The 23,950-nt window shown below is 41.6% G+C and overlaps 2 protein-coding genes across 9 annotated transcripts; both read left to right on the top strand.

Annotated features, from left to right (window-relative positions):
* The first annotated feature begins 371 nt into the window (after positions 1-371).
* Positions 372-1,599, top strand: ACYP1 (acylphosphatase 1). The gene is made up of 2 exons (XM_055717156.1): positions 372-515; positions 932-1,599. Exons 1-2 carry the CDS (start codon positions 432-434, stop codon positions 1,145-1,147), a joined length of 300 nt encoding a protein of 99 aa, XP_055573131.1. The 5' UTR covers positions 372-431; the 3' UTR covers positions 1,148-1,599.
* A 182-nt stretch (positions 1,600-1,781) lies between these two features.
* MLH3 (mutL homolog 3) lies at positions 1,782-22,991 on the top strand. 8 transcript variants are annotated; one of them, XM_055715656.1, is made up of 13 exons: positions 1,782-1,900; positions 2,822-6,180; positions 9,748-9,846; positions 10,500-10,570; positions 11,563-11,667; positions 13,742-13,814; positions 14,464-14,535; positions 15,507-15,615; positions 18,853-19,012; positions 20,196-20,219; positions 20,421-20,502; positions 21,771-21,922; positions 22,517-22,991. In XM_055715656.1, exons 2-13 carry the CDS (start codon positions 2,895-2,897, stop codon positions 22,589-22,591), a joined length of 4,308 nt encoding a protein of 1,435 aa, XP_055571631.1. In that variant the 5' UTR covers positions 1,782-1,900; positions 2,822-2,894; the 3' UTR covers positions 22,592-22,991. The 8 variants fall into 8 exon arrangements, 7 of the variants coding, with proteins under 7 accessions (XP_055571631.1, XP_055571632.1, XP_055571635.1 ...); XM_055715657.1 differs by having other exon boundaries at positions 1,782-1,931; XM_055715655.1 differs by having other exon boundaries at positions 1,787-1,972.
* Positions 22,992-23,950: the final 959 nt, after the last annotated feature.

The following is a 23,950-nucleotide window of genomic DNA, read 5'->3' as shown; positions in this document are numbered from 1 at the left end:
TGCGGCGTCGCCACCCGTTTCGCTTCTGGGTCTGTCATAACCCGCAGGACCCGAGACCCGCGGCTGCCGCCGGTCGCCCGGGAAGCGCGGAGCTCTGCCCACCCCGGTCGCTGCGTTGCCTGGATAGGGGCACGCGAATGCCAGTTCCTGCGCCGCTCTCGCTGCTGAGCGGCCTCTCTGTGGTTCCTCCGCAACGGTCATTCATCCACTCTGCTCTCTGGGAGGACCGCACCTCTATGGCCGAGGAGGGGAGACTGAGCGGAGGGCGAGTCAATATACATTATTCATGAGGCCGCATGCCGGTCCTGGATTTTCATTGGCTCCAAGGTGGGGGGGGGGCGTGGGAGCGAGGCCACACCCCCAGAGAGAGGACGCCGCGCAGGCGCAGTGGGGCGTGGCGGCGGCGGCAGGAGGAGGCGGGCGGCGCCGCCATGGCGGAGGGCGAGGGCCTGCTTTCCGTGGACTACGAGGTGTACGGCAAGGTGCAGGGCGTCTTCTTCCGCAAGTACACCCAGGTGCGGGGCAGGGCTGGCGGGGCGGGGTCCTGGGCTTAGCCCCGGGCTGGGGGGAAGCCGTGAGGGGCGGCCGCAGTTCCTGTGGGCGCCTCGGTGGGACTGAGCCAGGGGTGGGCTGGGTGATGGCCGCGGCCCGGGCTCCGGAGTCAGGGCAGCCATCCTGTCAGTGCTGCGGGCAGCCTGTGCTGTGTTACATAAGCACGGCTGAAAAGTGCTTTTCAGCCCCAGTTTTTCATGCGGAAGAATATTATGAAGTGCTGGGGTGCGTCCTCTGCTGCTTTCCCGCTGCCTGAGCCTGAGGAGCTTCTTGGAAGTCTGTGTCTTAGCTATAAAATTGACTGCTGTATGTGAATGTCATTCTGTAGCTCTCTTAACAGTTCGAATTAATCTCGTTTTGCTCTGCGTTGTCTTCTCAGGGGGAGGCTAAGAGGCTAGGACTCGTTGGTTGGGTCCAAAATACTAGCCACGGCACTGTGCAAGGACAAATTCAGGGTCCAACAGCCAGGGTGCGGGAGCTGCAGGAATGGCTCAGGAAGATAGGAAGCCCCCAGTCCCGCATCAGCCGAGCCGAGTTCAGCAATGAGAAGAAGATCACGGAGTTGGAACACCAAGACTTCCAGATTTTGAAATAACTTTGTCCGGGAAGGAGCAAAATCTGCGGCATGGCGTCCCCTCACAGAATGTTTCCCCTCTTCCCCGTTAGTTCAGTTAGCCACTATTCAGCTCTAGAGAACTTTATTTTATTACGTTTCTAATTTATTGATTCGTTGTACTGTCAGTCTAACTCCCAGCCTTTCACAGAGTTTTGGCAGGTGGAGGAAGAGGTGTGCTGCCTTTTTTGCGGGGGCTGTGCAGGGACACGGCCTCTTTATTTCTGAATGTATGCGCAGGGCGGGGTTTAGTTGCACATCAGTAAAATTCTTTGGATTTTGTATAGTGTTACGCTCACATGAAGGAAATCACAGAATCAGTGCTGGTAGGACAGATTGCTAAAAGCGTCATTTCTGTGCTCTGAATGCCTCAGAAACATGAATTTTGCTCCCGACCTTGGCTTTTAATTTAGAATAAAATTGCTTGGAGCTTGCTTCTTGTGTGGAACGGGTGCGTCGTACGTGGGTTGAATGGATCGCGGCCCTGTGGCCGGGGAGGTGCCGCGGGGGAGCCCGGTGCGGCCGTGAGGGCGGCGGCGGGGGGAGGGGCGCTGCCCGGGTCCCGGCTCCGGCTGCCCTGGGGCGGCTCCGCAGCTCCCGGCGTGCACCGCGCGGCGCGCCCGGCCTGCTGGGAGCCGTAGTCGCCGCCGCCTCCGGCCGCGCCGGTCCCGTGTCCCCCCAGTCCTACCGCACCGTGGGAGCGGCGGCCGCTGCGGGGCCGCCCCGCCCAGCCCGGTACCGAGGGGTGAGAGGGGCCGCGGGGCCGGTAGGAGCGGGGTCGCCCAGCCTGGCAGCGGCGGGGCCCAGGTGAGGGGAGGGCCCGCTGCTGCGGCCGCCCTGGGCCCCGCCTGTGGCAGCGAGGCCGGGCGCGGGTCTCCGCTGCCCGTGGGGCCAGGCAGCCCCTTCGCCTGTCGCGGAGGGTCTCCGCTGCCTCTGGGGCCGGGCAGCCCCGCACGCCTGTCACGGAGGGTCTCCGCTGCCCCTGGGGCTGGGCAGCCCCGCACGCCTGTCACGGAGGGGCCGCCGGGCCCGGGGAGGGGGGGGGCGAGCAGCGATGCCGAGCTGCAGGGGAGCTCCGCGCCGGGGGCGTGAGGGGGAATGGCGCGCCCTCTTGAATGAGAAACCTGCAGGCATGAGGGACTTGGGAAATAGTGGGTCCTTTTTCACATAACCAGCTTACTCAGCCATCCCACAGCCGTTCCCAAGCCTGCTGTATTCCTTAGAATTGCAGCAGATGCTCTTTGGCCGGAATGAGGCATCGTGAGTTGATGTGAGGGTGCTGAGGTGAAAACCAGAGGAAAGCAATGCTCTGCCCAGTTCTTGGTGGTACTTTTGTATTTTTGATACAAATAGAAGTAGAAACCTTTTATTTGCAGGTTCTTTGAGTTTTGCTTCATCGTGGTTGGAGTTTGGTTTGGGTGCGTTACATTTCAGAATCAAGTATGTTGTTAGTAAAGAGCATAGACTCATATTCTGAGCTTTTACCCAGAAGGCACCAATGATGTATAGTCAAAGCCTGAGCAGGAAAGTCACCACAGAAATAGCCTCTGAATACCTGAAAAACTGAGAAAAGTGTATTTATGAAGGTGAATGCACTAAATGAAAGTTTTTCCAGGCTTTTAATTTGGTTTGTTTTTTTTTTTTTTCTCCACCCAGAGCATAATTTTAAGGAACATGGAGGAGTGAGCTCCTGGCAGTTTCTTGAATTTCTCATCAATCTGATTTTGACATGATCAAATGTTTGGTGGAAGATGTTCGAGCCAAGCTGCGTTCTGGAGTGACTATCAACTCACTGGGGCAGTGTGTTGAGGAGCTTGTCCTCAATAGCATTGATGCCAAAGCAACATGTATAGCTATCAGGGTGGATTTGGAAGCTTTTAAGATCCAGGTGGTGGACAATGGCTCCGGGATGGGGAGAGAGGACTTAAATCTAATGGGAAAGCGGTACTTCACCAGCAAGTGCAGCTCAGTGGGAGACTTGGAGAACCTGACGTTCTACGGTTTTAGAGGGGAGGCTGTGGCAAGCATAGCCAACATGGCCAGTATAGTGGAAGTTTCATCTAAGACCAGCAGGACAGCAAAAACATTTGTGAAACTGTTTCACAATGGGCGAGCACTGGAAGTCTGTGAAGCTGAATTGAGCAGACCAAGTGGTGGAACTACAGTCACTGTGTGTAATCTGTTCCATCAGTTACCGGTGAGGAGAAAATGTATGGATCCTATGCTGGAATTTGAGAGAGTGAGACAGAAAGTAGAGGCTGTTTCACTGATGCATCCCTCTGTTTCCCTTTCTTTAAGGAATGACATTTCTTGTTCTATGGTGCTTCAGCTCCCTAAGACAAGAGATGTATACTCACGATTTTGTCAAATTTATGGGTTGGGCAGATCTCAGAAGTTACGAGAAATAAAGCATAAGTCTGGGGGATTTGAGATAAGTGGTTATATCAGTACTGAAGGACATTACAACAAGAATATGCAGTTCTTGTATGTGAATAGAAGGCTTGTTTTAAAGACAAGACTACATAAACTAATTGATTTTTTATTAAGAAAAGAAAGTGTCATTTGCAAGGCAAAAAGTGGCCCTGCGAGCAGACAGGCTAGTTCAAGTCCCGGTCGCCATCGTTGTGGCCCGGAATTGTACGGGATCTTTATTCTCAATGTGACCTGTGCATACAGTGACTATGATGTGTGTCTGGAACCTGCAAAGACTCTGATTGAGTTCCAGAACTGGGATGCTCTTCTAAATTGTGTAGAGGAAGGAGTGAAAATATTTTTGAAACGAGAAAATTTATTTATTGAACCGTGTAGTGAGGACATCAGAGAATTTAATGAAGATAATGACTTTTGTTTGCATAACGCTCCAGTTCTGAAGCCCTCAATTTCTGATGAGAAGAGTATCCAAGACAGTTTTGAGAAAGCGTGCAATGAAATTGCAGATTCCTATGAAATGTGTAACTTGCAATCAAAAGATGTAAAAAGGAAATCTGTTACTGCAAAGAAATCTTCAAATCTTACAGAGTTAAATAAAAATTTACAGGAAACTGAAATCACCCTGAATCAGAAGATTGCTGAACCATCTGATCCATGTAGAAACAATGAAGTGGAGATTTCACTGCCCAGCAAAGATGACACGACTGATTTCATTGTATCACATATCTCTGAGCAGGAGCCAAAAGACACTAACAGTTCCCAAAAAGCGTCTGATACTCATCTGAAACCTTCAGAAAATCTTCGTTCTTCTTTCACTGGAGGGGCCAGATCAGAAATAAGAAAAATAGACTGTTGTGGTGACCTGCAGCATTGTGCAGAGAGTTACATAAAAGATGTGGAAAGCCAGCAAGGCAAAGCAGTGCACAAAAGTGATAAGGTCTGTATCTTAAATAATGATATTATTCAGTTGCCATCTGAGGGAGAAGACTCTAATGAAACAGCAACGGAAACTGTTTCCGGAAGTTCATTGATGAGACTCTGTAATGCAGGAGGAGGAGACAGGGAAACAGTTGAAGTGACAGATGATGCTAGAAGAGGACCTGTTAGTTCAATACCGTTACGATTGTGCTCTACAGGCTTCATAACATGTGCTAGGCAAAGTGAGCCCCCACATGAATGTGAACAAACAGAAACAAATCTTGCGTTAAACATGCAGTGTAGGCCTGGCCCTGTCGGTGCCAAGGATATTTTTGGCAACAAAGTGAATTTTCGGATTCAGTCTTTAAATGGTAAGAATATTTCCAGTAATACAAATAAAGAATATCCACCTCCTCACACCAGAGAAGTACGCATGGCTGATGGTAATGAGTGGTTGGAGAAAAAAACTTTGTCAGATCAGGTGCATGAGGAGATAGCTATGCCTACTGCCACCGGTAAAAGACATTATGAGACATCAAATGTTACAGAATTGCCGCTGGCAACTTCTTCAGGTATTCCTCACTATAAAGTTACAAAAAGCCCTAGAAGACAAATAGCTGTGCCAAGATCTCAGCCCTCTAAGAAGTTGAGCTTGTCCACACAGCTGGGTTCATTAGAAAAGTTCAGGAGATGTTATGGGAGAATCAGGTGTACACTACCAACACCATTGTCAGAGCGAAGTGTAGTTGGTCTCCCGATTTTAAATTCACAAGCTAATTGTGACTTTTCAAAGAATGAGAATAGTCACCATGGTAACTTGAGCACTTGTGAAACTCCAGCTGTGGAAGATACAGATTCGAATAATAGTAGCCAAGTTTTTGGTTCTTTGGAAGAGACTTTATTCTGCATTGAAGAAACTTCACAGGACAAACGAGCTCTTTGTCAGAGTCCTCTGACATTGTCTGATTACTCTCAGGTTAGTAACAAAAATGCAAGTTGTAAAAGATCTCCAGGATCGTTGTCATCCAAACTGTCCAGGATGAAAAGTGGCGGCAAAGTAGAAGGACAACTTGATGAACAACTCCAAATAGGTCCAAGTAGAAAAGATTACTATTTTGATCTTGAATCTTCAAATAACGATTTTTTGTATAATACTTGTCAAACATATAAATCCTCAGTGGAAAAAATGGGGGAATATAGTTACAGCATTTCTAAGGAGGGTGCGTGCTGGCAGTCAGACAGTATAACAGAGTTCGTGAAAGGTACTGTTAGCCCATCACCGCTCAGCAATGTAGAAGGGGAATGCACAGTCTCTTCAAGCAATATTTTATCATTACCTGCTAAAAAGGATTGTGCAAACATAATCTGTAAAGATAAAAGCACATTAGATGAATCCTCAGAAAAAAATTTGAAAGCTACTGAGGTTCCCCATATGACCTTCCTAAGTAACTTGGAATTCTCTGCAGACAACACAAGCACAGGTGATCCCAGAAATGACTTATCTTGTTCTGACTGGCTGCAAGATTTTGATGTTTCATCGGGTAAGACAATATACATCAATAAAGCAACAGGACTGAGCACCTACAGCACTCCTCCTACGGAACAATTTCGAGCTGCCTGCATTCAAGATATAACAACAATGGCTGTGAATGTTGTTTCAGAGAATGGTAAGAGAGGTGGTGGTAAAAATGGGATGAGGAAAGCCATTTGTTTTCTGTTATGTGCATAAAACATCTTGCTGGTAGCACCTGACTGTATACTGAAATAACTGCTGCCCTACATGTAATAGCTGTATGGAAAACAGGAAAGTGTTGGGAACTATGGAGACAGTAAGATGTTAACATCCAAGATACTAAAAGATGACTTTTTAATAAAACAGTAAAAATAAATGTCAGCAACTTGTCAATTACCAGACAGCTGCCTAGTTTTCACTGGGCATCATGACATTTACTGTGATCACAGTTATATATAATTGATGTCATATATAAAATGAGAAACATACTTCAAAGCAAGCGTACCAGAAAAATATTGTGGTTTTTACCATTTTGTCCTAAACAGTTATGTTTCTAAGCATATGTTGTTACTGAAAGCCCCATATGAAGATGATATTTTTTCAATCTGCATAGACAATTTAAAACAACCTTTGGAAAATGAATGAAAATCTTAACTCTTCGTTGAGAATGTGTAATCTCCTTTCTGCAGATTTTGGAAGGCTGTTCCTTCACACTTGGCTTTGTAGGAGGTGTTGTACAGTGCTGGTGGTGGTCTGATGGTGGAGCTTTTCCAGGAATGACAAGACACTACATTGCATTGTATTTTTCAAGGGTGTGGTGTTCATGAGTCTTCATTGATCTGTCTGTTGGGTCTAGCTTTCTGTGTCCTCCTGATCTGGCTCGGCAGAATAGTGTTTTTGATAATTCTCCCTTCCATGGACGTATCTTTGTTCAAAGTTGTTCTTTGTTCTGTCTATAGGTAGATTTTATGAGTGAAGATGCAGCTATTCCACATGTAGACTATTTGCTGCTGCATAATTTGCCCTGAAAATGTAGTCTGAACTTCTTTCTAGATGGTTCTCCCATGAAATATTTGTCTAATCAATCATGACAGCCTCTGGTTTGTTTCACTTTTTCTGTTATTTCCTTCTTTATCACCAGTTACAGAAACACTGGTGCAGTAGGTGTTTCAGTTGTTAAGCTATTCCCTTATAATAATAATAATTTATGCCAATAATTCTTAATATTTATGGTGTTCCATTTAAGTAAATTTGTTAGAAATTTGCTCATAAATGTCTCTGGTTTTATTAGGTAAAACTACTTGCAAGTGCAAATGTACTCTCCCGGACTAACACTTTTAATTTCTGTGGGTCAGTTGCCCACAGTGCTGTTTGGTAGCCAGCCAAAGCACTGAGATGTGAAGCTTGACCTTCCACCCAGGGCGTTTGGGTAGCACATTCATGTTTATGAAGAGAATACCTCATGTACCCTTTCAGATTATGTATATAGTCTGTAGTCTTGAAGATGTGTATTGTGTTGTATCTTTTTACCTCCAATGGCACTGTTCTTTCTTAGCCTTATCACTGGTGTTACTCTCTGTCGTACCAATGGTGCCACTCTTCCTTAGCTCTGTCAATGGTGGTGTTCTTTGGTGAGATGTCTACTGCAGCTTTTTTTAAGTTGAAGGTTGGACCTCCTAGACCTTCACAGGGTGTTTGCACTGTGGCTAGACCCTATAGAGCTTAGATTTTTGAAGTTCAACACAAACATTCAGACACATTTTTCAAGCAAAGGATATTCATTCTTTTAAGCCGTAGGAATAAACATAGCTGTATCCTAATGTAACCTTCATGTCTCTTGCTGTTGAGCACTGTTTTGGACTGTTGTTAAGACCCAGGAGTGGAATAATTTCTTCACTTGCTATGTATGCTTTCACTTTGCTTTTTAGAGTAACGTCAGTAACCCCAAGGTGTCAACTTAGAATTTTGTAGCCCCATGATTTATTAAGAACGGCATCTCATACACAAATTTAGGGAAAGTATGTTGGTGGGTGACAGGTGGAAAAAGGTAGGAATAATCAATATCATCTTTTCCATTCCAGTGGTGGCCATCTGCCATCTTGTCCAGTCACAAGCCATGTGCTCAACAGAAATGCTAGATTTTGTAGGTTAGCCTCAGGCATCTTTGTACTGATTAAACTGAGTGCTATGGGAAAATCCATCAGGCTTCATTTCACCATCAGATGCTTTTTTGAATAATTTAATGCTATGCATTTGTAGGTTAACATCCCGGTTCAACTTGGTCTTTCTTATGCCAGCTACAGTTACATTTTTTGTTACTTTTATTACATTATTGACTGATGCGTCATTACAGTAAGGATATTTTAATGATCTAATTGAGGTTAGTGAAAATGAATACTCAAGCATGGTACTTGTATGTGGTTTGCATGTATTAAGTAGATACATTATTATCCTCAGCACCTTTTCTGACGTTACTTGCCAGAAAAATCATATTAATATCTCTGCCAGCTCTGAATTCTTATTGGCCTTTGGGCAAGAAAATCCTAGCTGTGTGAGCAATGTATATCCTGAACAAGGATTTTCCTGCAACAATAAGCAGGGAGATGACTGTTTATTACATGTATAAAATACTGGACTTCTGTTCATATAGATCATGTATGCTTCTGTCAGCTTGAGAGATAATACCTTTCTGTGACAATAGCTATAAAAGTTCTGCCAGAGTCTGAATTAGCCAGCATTCTTCAATTGGCCGCTTTACCAGGAATCATGTCAGGCCATCTTGTCCTCTCTTCTGGATTTTGTGACAATGGGATGCTGAGTTACTCTCCTGTGCTGGGCTGCCAGTTTGGATTCTTGAAAGGATTCTTGGTCCCCAGGGTAGGACTATCAGTGGTCCTTACTGGAATGGAGCCAACACTCAGGAGTCTACGGACTGGCCTAGGATCTCATAGAGCCTTTTCACACAGCTTATCAGCACGCAGCTGTTTTTCTTTGGCGTTATCACTCTGCCACTTTTCCTGAATGCACACCCTTAATTTCTCAGTAGAAAGGAACTTTATTAATTCATTATTATTTCACAAAGAATAGAAGTCTGAATTGTACCAAAGGAAGGGTGAAATGTTTACCACTGTGCTGGAAATGTGGGCCACTTTTCTTAATAATCTTGATAACAGTGCAGGTTTGTAATATCATTAAATCATTTCTGGGTGGGTAGGAACATGTTGTTAGGCTAACTCTGATATCTCATGCAGTCTCACTGACTTGTAGTTTTCAGTTTTACAAGTTCCTGATAACTGTGATAAATACTGATAGGAGTGGTGATAGACTGACAGTTTTGCCACTCCTTAATGGAGGGAATTCAAGAGTGATTCAGTATCTGACAGACTGCTATATGCCTCCTCTTTTTCTTTGGGGATAACACTTCTGATTGCACTAATTCTGGAAATAGTTGTTACATTTTTAAAGCAGCAGCCAATTTTTAAGGACAGTCCTGCAGAAGCCACGGTACTATTTTAAAATGCATTTCCTGGTGCGAGTCTGGCAATTCTTAACTTTTTACATACGTACTTTTAATTCTCAATGTTAGATTGCAAAATCTGTGGGATACTCTTAATTTGTACAGGGCTAAACACAGGCTTGTTTACAAGAATATAATAATTGTACAGCTTTTGTAATTTTGCATGCTGTTGAATCTACAGCAGTAAATTTGTATTGTGTTTAGGGATTCAGTTCAGGTGCCATCCCTTTAGAAGTGAGATTGTGCTACCCTTCCTTCCTAGACCTCGAAAAGAGAAGACTCTAGCAAGCCAGGATCTGCGAGGTAGGGCCAGCTTTCCAGGACACAGTGTTCTGTGGCAAAAACAAATCAAAGAATTCTCCCAGATGTCCCAACAGGAACCCAGAATTACTCAAGGTCTGTTAACAATGGGACCGTGTGAGTCATCTCAAATCTAGAACTGGAAAAAAAAAATCTTTTAGGGTTGAAGGCAGGTTAGGGGATACTTATTTACAGGATGAAATACCCAGTTCTTTGTTGAATTATGTCAGTAGTTTAAAGAATAATTACCTACTCCCTTCTTTGTACTTGTTCCAACCTTGGAATGTGAAAAATAGTTTCAATCCTCACAACTTTTTTTGTGGTGGAAAGGATGAAATCATCTTTTTGGTATGTGGCTTTGTCCAGAGGGAGTGGGTAGCTAAACAGGTCTTTCTTCCCCCCTTCCCTACACCCCCCCACCCCCCATTTCCAGGGCCTGTTGAACTGTGCTGCAGCAGTCCGAAAGCTGCATAGTGTGCTTCCTAGTTAAAGCAGAAAGTTAAAGCCCAGTCTCACGTTCCATTATTTATTTGTACATTCTGCCCTTTTTATGAAGGAAAAAAGTAAGGTAGTACTTGTGTGAGGTAAAGGTACCCAATGCACCTTCCACTGATGGATGGTGGTAGCCCCTGTGTTGTGTATGTGTTCTTTCCTAGATGCTGAAGGGGAGTCTCTCCAGTCGTTGCTTTCAGAATGGCATAATCCTGTTTTTGTTCCCTGCCCAGAGGTGAGTGTTATCTTCCATCTCGTGCTAAGGTAAGAATCATTTTAGCCTTCGGTTATTTTCTGACATGGGGGCCAAAATTGCAAATACTGTAATAATTACATATAAGGTCTTCAGTGATATATTAGACTGTAGACCTGGCAGTTACGTTTTTTTATAGACTAAGTTGTCATGAATTTGTTCAAAGTCAGAGAAGCAGGTATCAGGCTAATCTTTTGCTTATGTTATTTCAAAAGCAAAACATTATTGTAAGCTGTCTTTCTTTCTACTGTCTAAGAGATAGTAATCTTAAAAGTTATCAAATGGCAGAATTGTAATATCGTGTCTGTTGTCTGTGAACAGAATTAAAATAATCCACCTTTCTTCTCTGGGATGCAATGGGTCTTAGAAGTGTATTTTACTATAATTGTTTTTATAGCCTGGCAGGATTATAGCATGTGAGAGGGAAACAATGTTGGAGCTTTTAGAAAAACTTCCTTTGTTGTCATGAGATAGCATTATCTTTCATCATCATGCCGTGTGTGTGTGTAAACATACGTATGTAACCATTTCCACCTGCAAACAATAGGGATGGAGTAGCAAACCACCTGCTGGTGAGTTTCTGAAAAGGAACAGTTTTGTTCAGTTGTTGCCGTGATGTGTACTCTGACTCATTTCAGGGTAATGCATCTTTTGTAATGCAATCCATTGAGAGCTCACGTAGGCTGATGATTAACTTCGGGTTTTCTGGTAGGTACTTGAAATCAGCTGAATGCATTGAAGTTAGCAGGTAATATCCAGATGGGAAAGTATATGGGGATGGAAGCAGAGGGTTTGTTGTGTGGTATCTTTAGCTAGTGCTGTTCCTTGCAGAAAGCTTGGTTTGTCAAAATACAGACTTAGTTCCAGTTTTTCTTAAAGCTGGTTTGTTGGGAGTATTTTATGTTTGTTTGGGTTGTTGGGTTTTTTTGCCATATCCTTTATAGCCTGCCTGATCTGTAATTCTGTTTTTACAGATTGCTGTTGATGTGACCAGCGGTCAGGCTGACAATCTGGCTGTAAAAATTCACAATATATTGTATCCTTATCGTTTCACCAAAGATATGGTTCATTCAATGCAGGTACTGTATGATCTATTACTAGTTTTTACCGCCAAATTCCCATTCAGCAGATGGGATTTGCTGATGTTTCTGCCTGGTGGGAAAGAGGTATCCAGGGAAATAGTTCATATCCCTAATTTTCACAAACACCAACAGAATTCTTGGTTGCTGTGTGATACCAGCAGACATATGTCATGCCAGATCTTAGTATCAGCTTGTGGTTAATCAGCTGTCTGCAAGTGACTCTAACATTCCTTGACTTTATGGTTAAATCAAATCAAGAGGCAGCCCTACTACTGCTGCTTAGAAGCACTGTTAACTAAATGATATTTCAATGGGCAATTTTTTATATTTATTGTAGGCATTCGCTTAGTTTGTACTCCTCTGAAATGTCTGTCCTGCATCTTCCATTTGTGTTGACCTTAGAAATTTAATTCTTCAGCAGGGTAATTTCAAAAGCAAATCTCAGGCTTCACAGAAAGGCTTGAAATTTCACTTCAAGATTTATGTCTGCCCTAAAAAGTGATTCTTAAAAATGGCATCATAGCATCAAGTTTAACTGTTTTAGTGCTTCTTTATCAAATGTTTTATATGTTAGCTTAAAAGCTAATGTAAATGTGTGGCTTCAATTTGCGTTCTTTGATGGTCTGCCTGGACTGAAGTGCCACAGTGGATTCTCTCCCTTTGTTGCATCCCAGTAACAAAAGCCTTCCAGGCCCAGTTAGCATTATTCTCATGCAATCAGGTTGCTGATTTGAGGTTGCAGGTTCTGACTGTGTGGGACATGGTAATGTTGATCTCCAGAGTGGACAAGGATCCAAATGATTCCCTTATTTCTGTTGTGTGTGCAAGAATAACAGGAGTAAATAAAGTTATTACAGTAAACAGGTTATGTTTCAAAAAGACAGGAGAGGAAAGCTGGAAAATGGAAGGTACCATTTTTCTGTTTATTCATAATAAGAACTATTCTTTAAAACTTACTGAGTGGTTCTGTAGTTAACTTTACCTGCGTAATGTTTTCCTTTTTATGTTTCAAAGGAGGTAAAGCTAGAAGAAATTACCACTTCCCATCCCTGAAGAAGCTAAACGCTACCTTCAGTGCCCTATTGTAATTTTTAGAATCTCCATAGAAAAGACCAAAAGCACAGAATGTTGCATCATACCGCAGGAAAAGAATAAATAGAATCATTAATGTCTTTCATTCCTGCAAAGGAATAGGATCATCTCTTCATTTTTACCTAGGAGGTGAACAATGCACATGTTGTGAGACAGAGAATTCAGTGAGCTCTGTCTATGTGACTTGGGGAGAAATTCCTCCCTAACACCACATCTGTTAATTTACATCTAAGAATAAGATACTGAAAGCATTGTGCAGCCCTGCTCAGTATTCCCTGTAGCTGTGGTTCATTTCTGATGCTTGAGGGAAAGGTGGACTCAAGTCATAGAGGCAAATTCTACATCAGAAAATGAGATTAAAAAAAAAAAAATGCTTCCTGACTGCTACAGATGATCAGCACAAGTCCTTAAACACAGGACAGTTTAAAAAAAAAGGTTGTTTACATTTTCTTTTGGTGATAATCAGCAAATCAAATACTCAGAGTCGCTGTGCACAGCTTTAACTCACAATTCAAGAAGGCTTCTACACAACCATTTAATCTATTAAATTCTGTAGATTTCCAGCTCCAACTTAGAACAATTAGAGCTCTTGCCCTTTTGACTTTCTTTGAAAAAAATTTGATCCAGAATAATTTTCTTGGATATTTTAAAACTTTCTCTTTGTTCCAGACTAAATTGTTTCATGAGCAATTTACAGATTTGACCTTGTGCCAATATTGTATTTTGGCTTAAATAATTGCTGCCTTTTCCATATTTAGCCCCCCACTGTATTTATAAAGAGTAATTATATACCATCTTGGTTTTGCTAGGACAAATTCTTTAAGCCTTTGGGATTGGAAAAGATGTGGTTTCCGCTCTCCTAATCATCCTACTAGCTGTTTGTTGCACTTGATCCATTTTGATTGTTGTCTTCTTTTGTTTGTCTTAATTTTAAAAATGATTTTACCACTGAGTAGTGATTTTTCTGAGTATCTTACAGGTTCTTCAGCAAGTGGACAATAAATTTATTGCTTGTTTAATCAACACTAGGAAAGAAATGGATAAAAAGGCAGGTAAGAGTGGTTATTAACACAAAGTTGAGGTGTCTGTCAAGTGTATTTAGACTGCAGAGGGAATGCTATCCTGTTTGTATTCTCTTCTTGCCTTGGGATGATACTGTGATTAGAGGAAAATGTTAGTCTTCACTTGAAATTTCCTGGATCTTCTTTATCTTTATTTTGGATGTTGTTGAATGTTCCTACTGCCTTCAGATTAGTGTTATAAAAATAGATTGTACTCAAATTACTAACATCTCCCAGATTCTGTTCACAGTGTCTGGACATATTCATTGTTGAAGCTTGCTGAAGCTGTACAAAAAAGGCATTCAAACCCAGTAGTTTTTGTAACATTTTTAAAGGCTGTATTAAACAGAACACTTTGTGGGTGACCTTAGCTCTCAATCTGGCGTTAGAAGATGTCCATAGACAAGAGTTTCTGACTCAATCTAATTACCTTAATTTAAACGCCAATTTGGATCACTAAAATTCTGTTCTGTAGTGACTTTATGTTCTGCCAACACAGCCTCCTCCTCACTTTATTTCTGTAAAACTGGTTGATAGTTATCTTCTAAATGTGGGCTGTAGAGAGCGGTCATTCTTCCCGACCTGTGCAGTTGTCTGGTGCAAAGTTGCCTATTTCTCATCTGTTGTGGTACATTTTTAGATGGAAACCTCTTGATCTTGGTGGACCAACATGCAGCTCATGAACGGATCCGCTTGGAGCAGCTTATTGCAGGTGAGGGTTCTGACAGTCTTGGGAAAAAAGATAATTAGTGCACATAAAGTACAAATGAGCTGTTTGGGATGTATAGGACCAACAGGATATTCGTGTCTCATCTTTATCCTGATCCCTAGGAGAGTGCAGACATTCAGTATGTATAGCAGTCATAGTATTGGCAGCTGAGAATTGTACAGTGTTTCCAAAAATAGAAGATACAGTCTTTACTGACAGAACTATCGAACGAAAATAGTCCTGACATAATGAAAGAGCAGGAAGACTGATAGGAAAAACAATGAAGAGGAAATAGAACAACATCAATAAGATTATATGGTTATACTGTGAGGAATAAGACATGGGATGCGGACGAAAGAGCATAGTTCATTTAGTTCCTTTTTAGCTGAATACTGTACTTAAAGCCTAACATTTCCACAGTCTGAAACTGTTTGCAAAGGGATAATAGTCTTCTCTGTAAGCTCATTAGCCATCGGTTTCACTGTTAAAAAGCACAATAGTCATCCATCAAGTACTTAAAAATCATTGACCTTCTCTTTCATCAACAAATACTGCGCAGTTCCTGCAGAGAGGGTTCCGGGAACTCCACTCCTTTTGGTCTGGTAGTGAAAAAAGTTAAAGAGCGAAAGGAGAAACGCTTAATTAATAGTATTTTAATGTCATTTATATCAGACTTTTCTGTGGAAAAATTGCTCTCTCTGAGTTGGACTAAATATATCAGTAGTTTTTTTGCTATTTAGGGTGACTCTTTTTTGGAACTGGTGGGAAAAAACAAAGTGGCATTAACCAACCCTTCCCCAGAGACTAGATGTCTGGTTTGTGACATTCCCAGTCCTCCACAAGTTTCAGGAGAAGGCATTCTGTGGTCACTTTTTAATCCAAACAGAGGTTTACATGCCAAACCATAGGGTCATTAAGGATAATGCCTGCGTAAATACTCAAAGAGGGAATACTTCTAAATGATTCATTCACAGATTCCTATGAGAAGGAAGCTGCAGCATGTGGCAAGAAGAAATTGCTGTCCTCCTCCATCTCTCCCCCTTTGGAAATTGAAGTTACAGAAGAACAAAGAAGATTTCTGCGGTTGGTAATGGCCAATAGCTCTAAACCTTTGGGGATGGCTCTGTTGACCAGGAAGATCTCTGTGCATTGCTAGGTTACCGTGAAGCTCAGGAAAGAAGCTGTTGATTCTTTCCTGAGCCGAGACCAATTGGCTATATCTGTGCCGAGGAATATAGATGTGCTTCTCAGGCATGTTGTTACAACATCTCAAGACAAAACCCTGTGATATGCCATCTCGGTGCTGCCGCAGCGTGCTCTGCTTTCCCTGGGAAAGTAAACCTTCACGGGCAGGCCAGTAAAGTGCCAACGCAGTCTCCAACAGATCCTGCTGTCTGGGGCACAGGACTTGGGAGTGTACACCAGAGTCCAGTGCCCATAGTGTTGATCCAGTCGCTGATTTAACAGGCAGTGTTTGGGAGGGATGGGGTATGGGAAGTCTGTGTTGTGAATCCTTCAAAAACACATTCTTTAATCCTAGGTGCCTGCCAAGCGTAACTAATGAACACTGTTGCCCAAATGTTTCAGAATGGGGGCCTAGCTACTATTAGGATATTTAACTTTTGTACTGCACGTTTAGATACAGATCTGTTGTTGGACTGTTGCAGACCTATTGGACAATAATCAAGCTTTTTTCCCCAAAATCCCTGCCTGTCACCTGCCGTATGCATTTATGGTTTTTCCCCCCCCTGCATTGTCCTTCATTTTCAGGTGAAGTACTATCTTAACGTTCACAGGACTACCTCATTATTCTCAAACTGCTCTTTTTTGTGATGTCTGTGGCAAACTCCACAGCTTTTAAATCACTCCTTGTTACAATTGTTGCCTGTTGTAGGGATACATTTGTTTGGTGTAAAGTCCTTTTTGGGCGTATTCCAATCATAACAGTGTCACTGCTATATTTGTTTGGTAACTTTTTTGACAGTGGCCAGTACCAGAAATTCCAAAGGAATGTGTAAAGCACTAGCCTTAGGGAAAAATGTGAGGTTGTAACTGTTGCTGTTCATAGTTCAGGAATATTTGGATGCCTTTGTTGTTCCCACCTCTGAATGATGGTCTTGCTAACCCCACAATATTTGCAGTGCCTCCTGATGTTTGCACTCGTCTTTGAATGTCTTCGGCTTCTGATATATCTACTTTTGAGAGCAGATGGCCAAAATTTAATACAATATACCAAGTGAGGGTATCATGTTGATTTGTATGGTAGCTTTGCAGTTGTACCCATATTTTCTGTCTATTATATCCACTTCTGATATTTTGTTTGGTTTTTTGGCTACTGCTGCTTGCATGAACTGCTTGTTTGTTGAATAGTCATGGCAATGAAACATACAGAGTTGTGGGGTTTTTTAGATTTTTGCTATTTACCTAGAAACCAGCAAAATGTGCAAATAGATCAAATTATTCCTGATAATTTGCATATATTTGTCTTTGGGAGTAGTGAATTTAGGTTTTTATGTCCATTTTTAATTATACTTTTTTTATTCATCATTTTTCTACTTTGTTTACATTCTGATTGAGTTCAATATCATCTTTAGTCTCAGCTAACCAAAATAATTTGTTTTCTACAAATCTGTCTGCTTGACCATGCCTCTTCTTTTCCATGTCATTGATAAACAATTATGAAGATACAGATGAGGACTCATGTTGAACACTGAACATCTGTTGCCAGCATACTTTTTTCCGTAGTTTCTAAGTCACAACAAATGTTACTCTTCTATCCATGACAACTTCCTGCATTTGCTTTTCTAGCTACTTTTAAGAGGCATCATCAAAGGCTTTTGAAAGACCAAATAAATTTTGTGAGCTGCTTTTCTTCATCAGCTAAATTACAAATAAACTGCAAAAATCAGAAAGATAAAGTAAATCAGAGAGGCATGGTTTTCTTTTAAGGACACTGGTTAAATTACTCAGCACAGTGGGATGCCAGTTGTAATTTTCCATTATTAAAAAAATTGATTCAAGAATCTTACTAGTGCTGGCTTACTGATGCTTTTATTGTGTTGCTCTTTAATTTATCGGTATTTATTGGCAGTTCATCTCTTTTCAATCATTCTGTGCGACTATCCTTACTAAAAATTATGAATTAAAAAGTACTGTGTACAAATCTAAATACTGTTATTGTTGCTGGCAGAGTATAACTATTCTGTGTTAAAATTGGATGTAATGAAATCAATCAAGTTCCCTAAAAGACCTTTCTCTTCAGCTCTGCTTGCTATTTAACAGTTCAGCTGGACCTCTGGTTCACCTGCAGCTTTGATTCTGTTATTTGTCCACCAAGCATTGTAGTAATGCATTGTTCAGTTGACTCTCTTGAACTTCCTTTCCCCCCAACACCCCCTTAAAGAAAAAAAGAAAAGCCCTGACTGACTTCAATAGCTGCTTGGATTCTGTAATTTCACCACAATGGGCTTTTTCTGTCTTTCTTTGCTTTTGCTAAAGGCTATACTTGTCTTCCTTTTTTGGGTAGAATTACACAAGTCATCTTCATATGGAGGCTAATAATTACATTATTCTCATGACTGACTTTAGTAAGTCTAGATGAGCTGCTTTTTTGTTCAAAGAATCTCTTTTCTAAAAAGAATCTTTTTTCTAAAACTGACCTTCACCAACTGTTTTAAGTGAATATTCCCTGAGTTAATAAACTAAACTATATATTGCTACAGTTGTTTTCATTTTGAAGATGAGTTCTCGTCTGACTATGAAGTCCCAGTTTTGCGTGTATTTTTCCATCCACAGGGTGAAATACGTCAGATCCACCAGAAGTTGTTCTTTCCTGGGTTCTCTTTGTTTAATGGGATATAAAGTTAATTATCATAAATCTCTTACAATATTTTTTCCATTGTAAATATTTGCTATTACATGCCAATTGAAATCACAATTTTTTAGGTTGAACTGAAAGGAGTCTTTATGCTGCATAATTTCAGTATTTGGAGTGTTTGTGTGTTGAACCAGACACCTCATGCATCTTTAGTAAAGACAGATTTATAAATATAGACATAAAGCTCCACATAATACAGGAACGCTTAGATCTTGTGGCTGTGGAACATGAAATACGCACAACTGACTGGAGTGAAAAAATGCGGCTGAATGTAGGCTGAAAGGGCAGAATTACTTGGAATCTCATGATGCATGGATTCTTGCATCTTGCATTTTACGGAAACTTGCAGGAAGAAACATACATGTAGACTACAGAAATATTTATGTATGCTGTGGAAACATAGCTACTGTGGTTGATGTCTTTCTGGTATTTTTTTTCCTCAGATGCTGCTACAAAAATTTGGAGGACTTGGGTCTTGAATTATCATTTTCTGAGACCAACAGCTCCTTGATTCTAGTGAGGAAAGTGCCACTGTGTTTTATAGAAAGAGAAGCCAACGAATTACGACGGAAAAGACAACCTGTCACTAAAAACATTGTGGAGGTCAGCTGTGGGTATGGGTGAAATTCTGATACGGGGTCTTGCTCTGTGTTAATGGCCCAGGGTATTAGAGTATCTCTGTTATGAGGGAGACAATGAAGTCCCTTGGCAAACATGGGTGTCATCCCTTTTAATAGCTAAATAGTTCCACAGCTGAAGTCCCTGAACTATAACAGAAACAATAAGAGACTGTTTCAGACTTGGACTAGTGAAGAAGCTAAGAAAAACAGTAAATAGTACAGATGTTTCAACAGTTTACTGCTCATGAATGCTTGAATGAACAGTAAAATGATCACTATTGCCAATACAGAAATATTATTTGTTAAGATTTAAAGTTGTTGTCATGAAATCTCTGCATGGGCAGTACAGCTTTCTAAAAGCTGCTGTTCCAGATGTTCTGCAGTTTGAGGAAAAAACTGCTGAACTGATTACTTGCAGTTCCCATTGCAAACATTTCTCCACAATCATAACTTCTTCAAGGACTCCTTAAAAATTGTTCCTGAAGCACTGTATTTAGCCCCTAGGCTGAGCCATTGTGAATCAGTCCTGTCTTCCCATACATCTTTTCATATGAAAAGAAGAAACAGAGATCATAATCTGATTTAAATTTTCTTTTCATACCTTGTTATGATCTGGAAGAACTCAAAATGCAATCCCCTGCTGTGATTTGGGAGCCAAGAACACTAAAAGTGGTGGAGGAGGGGATCAGGTCTCTGCCTCGTGAGCACTCATTGTTAGTTGACGCCTCAAGATCTCATAAGCATTTTGGCAGATCTCTTCTGCAGTCCTTTTTATTTTAATTAGGACTGGTAGCACCTCTTCATGATTGATTATGAATTCATTGCATTTTAGACATCAGAAATGAAACCCTCATAGACTATCATCCAAAGAATGGGCAGCTATTCAAAGATAACATGCATTCATTGCACCCTGAGGTATGAGAGTTCCATTATACCCATTCTACACATAGGAAACTGATGCAGAGAGAAACCAAGTGATTAGCCTAAGGTCTGGTAAGGTATTTGTCAGAGGCCAGGACTTGCAGCTAGATCTTTCACACTGTGCAACAGCATCATTTTTCCTGGTTTTGGCAGTTACACAGTAAATTATACACAGATGTGGACAAAGTAGGATATGGGTAATGAAAGGGAGAAATAGCAACTGATAATACCTTTTTTCTTTCCAGGAGCTTATTCAAGAACAAGTTGAGGTGAGTTGGGGCTGCTTCTAAAACTGACTATAATAATGCAAAGCTTACTGCATGAACCAAAGGGAGTGTGTTAAATCTCAAATGAGAGGTGGGCTAGATAATCCACTAGCTTTTCCTCATTTTTAGTCTCTCTTGTGTTAAAGTTCTTCCTTTTTCTCATATTAAATGGAAAGTAAGATGATGTTCCCTTACTACTTTTAGCTAGTGCAGACCACAGGAGGAGGAGCACGAGGGCCACTGCCTCTGACATTTCTGAAGGTGTTAGCTTCCCAGGCCTGTCATGGTAGGGAAACTGTACTTTTCTTTCATTCTTTTTTTTAACCTTTCTGTCTCTACACATCTTCCCTGGGGCAGTGGTTTTAGAACGTTTGCAGGAATTCTAGGATTAGTTTGTGCTTCAGAGGGAAGAGGAGATAAAGGTCTTTTCATGGACTGCACTGTGAGGGACAAGCAATGCTGCTCTGATTTATTCATGTTTTCCAACCCTCATATGAAACACAGATAGAATACAGTTCTGAGCTGCACTCATCCCTGTGAGCTCTAAACCACTCAAGTAACAGCTCTGTGAAGGGGCAAGAGGAGGTGCTAGAAGGTGCTTGAAAGCAAGTAGGAAAGATCACTTACAGACCCTTCCCAAAAAGCATTTTTTACTTCATGTAAGTACCAAAAGTGCTAGTTTAAGTGTGCCTGTGACCTTTGAAGTATTTTTGGAAGGAGTTCATTAAGAATTTACATCTTCTAAGGGACTACGGCTTTCCAGGACCTGGAAATGAGCAGACCTTACATGTGTAGATGGCAGTAGCTCTATAGTCTCTTGTGGCAATTCCTCTGCCATATACAGTATTAACAAGATTATGCTGAAGAGATAAACGTGAACCGAAAGCATCTGTTTTCACAGCGTGTCACTGCATTTTACAAATTGCAGACAGTATATGATTTTCTTTACATCTAAAAAAGTCCCATGGCTGAAAGACAGATTGCAGATGGTCTTGTGCATCTGTGAAGACTAAAGGTTGTAAACACCTCTGAAATGAGTCCCTAACACTCTGCTCTGATTTCCTTTGGATACCATTAAGTGCTCATTTCTCAGAAAGGACTTAGTGGCAGGGCTAGCATTTCGTCTTGGAACTGATGCCTGTCAGTGGCAGGCACATCAAACTGGTAAAGCCTATGGAACTGATATTAGGTGTCACCTTGGTTTTTGATTTGTGAACTGCTTATGTCTTCACCTGTAACACAGGCACACACGCACATGTAAAAAGCAAAAAACCCCAAACATTTGCCTCTTGCAGTGTCATCTGAAAAGCCAAAAACTAGTAATCTTAGAGTCCATCAGACCTAGGTTGGGTGAAGGTTTAGGCCACGGGAAGCTGATCCTTATGTAGCAGTCTGAGCTAAGCCCCAGGTCTGCCCTAATGCAGCCTTTGTGCCTCCCCAGCTAATCTCTGGGAGCTGCCTTGTTTTTGTGAAAACCACAGAGTGGAGGGAAGTCAGCTGGGTGGTTTGAATTCTCTTTGGCAGCACATGGAAGAATTTGTATCTTTTTTTCAGGAGCTATTAAGTTTAATGAGCATTTGACTTTGGAGGAGAGCTGCAGGCTTATTGAAGCTTTGTCATCTTGCCAGCTGCCCTTCCAGTGTGCTCATGGAAGACCTTCCATGATGCCTCTTGCAGACACAGACCATCTACAGCAGGAAAAGCAGGTACTGTGTGGGAGACAGATATGCCTCTGATAATCCACACTCTGGATTATCAGAGGCACGCCCCATAGGTGTGTTGGAACTAGAAACCATCAGCAATGGCTGTATCTTACTTGAATTTTTACATAGCTGATACCTCTGTCCTGCAAACATTTTAGCAAGGACCTTACCATATTTCATTTGAATGGTCACATTGACTTGAATGCAGTCCACACGTCCTTAAAAGTTAAGCATATATTTAACGTGTTTGCAGTTTTTAAGTGTAAAACTTAAAAAATAGGTAAATTCTGATATTCTGCTACTGGAAGAGATAATAATTAAACAAATGCCTGCTTCCCTGAAGTTTAAGGTGTTGTAAAAAGGGGGGAGGGGAGAAAGCAAAGAAATGACAACACTTAAAAAAAATTATTCCTTCTCCTTTGCTATTACTGTGCTATGTTAAGTTATGAAATTGGATTCTGTTGAAAGCCAGGTGGAACTTCAAATTAGATATTAAAAAAACTTGGGAATGACTGTATTAGGGCAACTGTGGAGGCACTGAAGCTCATTTACTTAAATGAGTTATGATTTAGTGCTGCTGAATTTTTCTCCCTCCAGCCTAAACCTAATCTGGCTAGACTGCGGAAGATGGCACGAGCATGGCATCTATTTGGAAAAAAAACCCAACCCTAATCAAAAAAGTTAAGACTGTAAGCTGCAACCACTAGAAGTGTTGGTATGATCCAGGTGCCCCTGTTGTTAGCAACACCCTGTGTGGAGCCAAGTTTCTGAGCCAGTGCAGTCTCCTGCTCCGAGTACTGACCTAAGAAGCAGAGGCCAGGCAGGAGAACACAGCAGAAGGAGCCCACCCCACGTAGCCTGGAGAAGCATCTTCAACATAAGGAATTACATTGTAAGCCTGGGCCTTATGTCAGTGCTTGACGATCGGAGGCAAGGAGTTGCACCCTCTCACAGTTACTAAAGTGCTTTTTTTCAGCAATTACAGCATGATTCTGCATAAGAGAGAAGACACTTTATTTTATAGTGCTTTGAAAATGGGGAGGTATTTACTAATAAAATTAATATAAACTCATTCCTTGGGCTCATGGTAGTGGTTGGAATGAGGATTGACCAGCTTCATAGTATATACAGGCCAAGTTAGGATCAAAAACCATTCTTTTTAACTAGCCAACGAATGACACACAGATTTCTCCAGCTCCCTGCAGTTTGTGTTTTTGAGTGAGAGATTTCTAAATCTTAGTATAGCCATACATTCCCAGGGTACAGAAACTTACCCCCACAGAAATAACTAAATAGCCCATGGCATTTTTTTACAATAGGTAGAATTTTTTTACAGGTCCCAATTCTATTTTGCATCTCAGTCTAAGGTAGAGGAGTAGAGCTTATTTCACAATGGTAAAAGAAGAAGATGTCTTTGTTTAATCACAGAGATACAACTTAAAACCAAACCAGAGACTGACAGCTGCTGAATCAAAAGCAAAAGGAGTGGAAACTAATTTCATTTGATGCCTTACCTGTGGTGTAGTGTATTGCCATACATTAATGAAAGGGGACTAATGAAGAGTGATCTGACTGACCTGCAACAGCCTGAGATTTCTAAGACATTCCATGCTGACCCTCACAAAAATCGAGAGCTTTCCAAATGAGAGAGGTCCACCCAAGAAGAATAATCACAGTCACTCAGTACAGGAAAGGAAAGACCCTCAGACTACAATAAGCGAAACAAGAGGTTGAGCTCTGCCTTCTGACAGGGAGGCGAAGCAGCTAGCTGACAGGACTTCTCAAGGTCTGCTTTTCATCAAGAATGGAAATTCCATTCCAGCATTGTACAAAAAGCTGGTTTGTATTTCAGCAGGTCACCAAAAATTATCAGAAATTTCTACCAAAAAAAAATCCATTTTGAACACAACTGCCAATGGATTCCCATCACACACATAGATTAAAGCACACCTTAAAGCCTGTTACTGCGTCACGGGTGCAGGCAACTCACTACATTGGTAAAACTCTTGCTAGTTAAAGAAACAAAGAAAC

The sequence above is a fragment of the Falco cherrug genome, chromosome 7 (assembly GCF_023634085.1).
Source record: "Falco cherrug isolate bFalChe1 chromosome 7, bFalChe1.pri, whole genome shotgun sequence".
Lineage (NCBI taxonomy): Eukaryota > Metazoa > Chordata > Aves > Falconiformes > Falconidae > Falco > Falco cherrug.
This window is presented reverse-complemented; position numbering and strand designations above follow the sequence as displayed.